The 2,707-nt window shown below is 35.4% G+C and overlaps 1 protein-coding gene across 1 annotated transcript; it reads left to right on the top strand.

The window, feature by feature from the left end:
- The first annotated feature begins 766 nt into the window (after nucleotides 1–766).
- On the top strand, nucleotides 767–1,940 carry LOC140884034 (nicotianamine synthase-like). Its single transcript, XM_073290701.1, has one exon. It carries the CDS (start codon nucleotides 825–827, stop codon nucleotides 1,806–1,808), a length of 984 nt encoding a protein of 327 aa, XP_073146802.1. The 5' UTR covers nucleotides 767–824; the 3' UTR covers nucleotides 1,809–1,940.
- Nucleotides 1,941–2,707: the final 767 nt, after the last annotated feature.

Here is a 2,707-nt window from a genome sequence, read left to right as displayed (position 1 = left end):
AGGAACTGGGTAGGGCCGTAGGACGAACAAATCTTCGATATATTAAATATATTACATTTGCGGAGCTTCAATTCGGAACAATTAGTTTTAAAAAAAAATCGGAACAATTCGAGATATGAAATCCTTTTTATTTCGTGTTGGTGGAGACATGGTGTAAAACTATCTCAAAGATCTTTATTTATAAGATAGGTGATCAAGTCCATTTTTGTAACTATTAACCTTTGATGTTTTCAAATTTGAAGTACACATATCCCTAAAAATATATTTTAGATAAGAGAGCTAGTATGTGTTCTAATTTCAAAAATATGAGTATATGTGTTCAAGAGTTGATAACAGAGAGAGAGAGAGTCTATAAATCATTTGTTTTTTTTTTCCTGAAGGGTTTTTAAGTTTTAACAATTTAAAATTTTTACATAAGGCAGTGTAGGCAATCAAACTCCAGCTAAACTATGAGATTATTTTCTTTGTTTTTCTCAAGAATTTTAAACTACGAAAAAAATCATAATATAATTTTCCCCGTCTCAAAATGTCGAAAAACGTCATCATATATAATCACCCAAACCAATTAATGCAACCCAAGAAAAGATAAATTAATATATAATTTCCCTACAAAAAAAAAATTGAAACAAGGAGAATATATATATATATACATGAATAAAAAAAACGCAGCAAGTTTCATCCCACACCACATCCACATGCACCTTAAGATTTGGCTTTAAATACCCCAACACTCGCTCACAGCTTATTCACTCACTCACTCACTACTCCAAGAATATAATCAGCAGCAACAACAACATATATCTCATTAATTATATTGAACTAACATGGTTTGCCTGAAAGATCCAGTGATCCAACAAGTGTGCCAACTGTACGACCAAATCTCCAATCTCCAAAACCTGAATCCCTCGAAAGAAGTGGACTCCCTCTTCACACAGCTGGTCCAGGCCTGCATCCCACCTTACCCCATGGATGTCACCAACCTATGCACCAAAATCCAACAAATCCGAACAAACCTCATCCGACTCTGCGGCCAAGCCGAATCCCTCCTCGAGAAACACTACTCCACCATCCTCATCTCTTCTGATAACCCTCTCCATCACCTCCACTTATTCCCTTACTACAACAACTACCTCAAACTCAGCAAACTCGAATTCGACCTCCTCACCCCCCATGCAATATTATTCAACCCTCCCCGTCGTGTTGCTTTCATCGGCTCCGGCCCCCTCCCTCTCACCTCCATTGTTCTAGCCACCCATCACCTCACCTCCACCTTCTTTCATAACTATGACATCGATGATTCCGCTAACTCCTTGGCCTCCCGTCTCGTACACTCCGACCCGGACTTGTCCAAACGAATGCTGTTCCACACCAAAGATGTGTTGAATATGTCCGCCCCGGAGCTCCACGAATACGACGTCGTTTTCTTGGCCGCCTTGGTGGGGATGGAGATGGAGCAGAAGATGCTTGTCATCAATCATTTGTCCAAGAACATGGCCCCCGGTGCGATTCTTATGCTCCGGAGTGCGCACGGGGCACGTGCCTTTCTGTATCCGGTGGTGGAGCCTCGACATCTCCAAGGCGGCTTTGAGGTGCTATCGGTGTTCCATCCCACTGATGAGGTCATCAACTCCGTTGTCATCGCTCGAAAGACCGCCGCCATTAATCCGGCCGTCCATTCCGTCGATCATGTTCATCAGGCCGGGTTTGGATCACTCGTACTGCAGCCGTTGATCAACTGTACCAAGTGTGGTCAGAATATTCCATCTAATTTTAACACTAGTCCGATGAACATGATTGATCAAGAATAAATTAAGAGTCATCCATCCATCCATCCATTCATAAGTACTACTCATCATTTCAATTATATATATCTATCTATCAACTTAAATAATGTTTCCTCTATAATTAATTGCTTTGCTATATTATCCTTGTTACTGATATATATATGTTTCTATAAGAATATATATATGTCTACTTTGTGTTGTTTCGTCATCATTTCATCAAATTTATTATATCTCGTCTCTTTAAATAATTAACATCATTGCTCTTGTTAAATTCCTCATTATAATATATACATATATATATAATTCTACATCGTAACTGTAAATCATATCAGAAACTTTTCGGTTTTTTTATTATTAATATAATATAAATCAATATAATCTATAAAAAAATATAGCATTTTATAAAATTTTATCAATCTATAGCAATATGAATTGTTAAATTTGAATTGTTTGATTATATTTATAATAAAAAAATTTGTTTTTATTGTTTGATCATATTTATTGTTTAGTGGATTCATATGGATTCTAATTTTGTATTTTTAATTATAAAAAAATCAGTTGGTTTAACATGACTTGTTCCAATCGATTTTTTCCAGTTAACCGGTTATTTATTGGCCAAAAAATAAAAATTTAAAAAAATTCTATATTGTTTTATACATAAGTATAGCTATATAATTATAAAAATATGTCAGAATTTTTTTTCCCAAGATTCCATTATCCGATGCTCATATTTTGTCCAAATAAATAAAATATAATGAAATGAAACTCAAGCATTAATGACACAAACTTTTCAGCACACTCATGCTTGAGTATATATATTTTAATAATAATGAATAAAAACTCACGCATGCACAAGGATTAGGTGCCCACTTTTTTCCTGTAAAATCTCATGCATAATATATATATGTTGGGAACCTTGTTCA

The sequence above is a fragment of the Henckelia pumila genome, chromosome 2 (genome assembly GCF_033568475.1).
Source record: "Henckelia pumila isolate YLH828 chromosome 2, ASM3356847v2, whole genome shotgun sequence".
NCBI classification, from domain to species: domain Eukaryota; kingdom Viridiplantae; phylum Streptophyta; class Magnoliopsida; order Lamiales; family Gesneriaceae; genus Henckelia; species Henckelia pumila.
The sequence above is the reverse complement of the archived record's forward strand: the minus strand, read 5'-3'. Positions and strand labels throughout refer to the sequence as shown.

Excerpts from the sequence above, each read along its gene's own strand:
- LOC140884034 (XM_073290701.1), top strand. The coding sequence starts at position 825 with ATGGTTTGCCTGAAAGATCCAGTGATCCAACAAGTGTGCCAACTGTAC.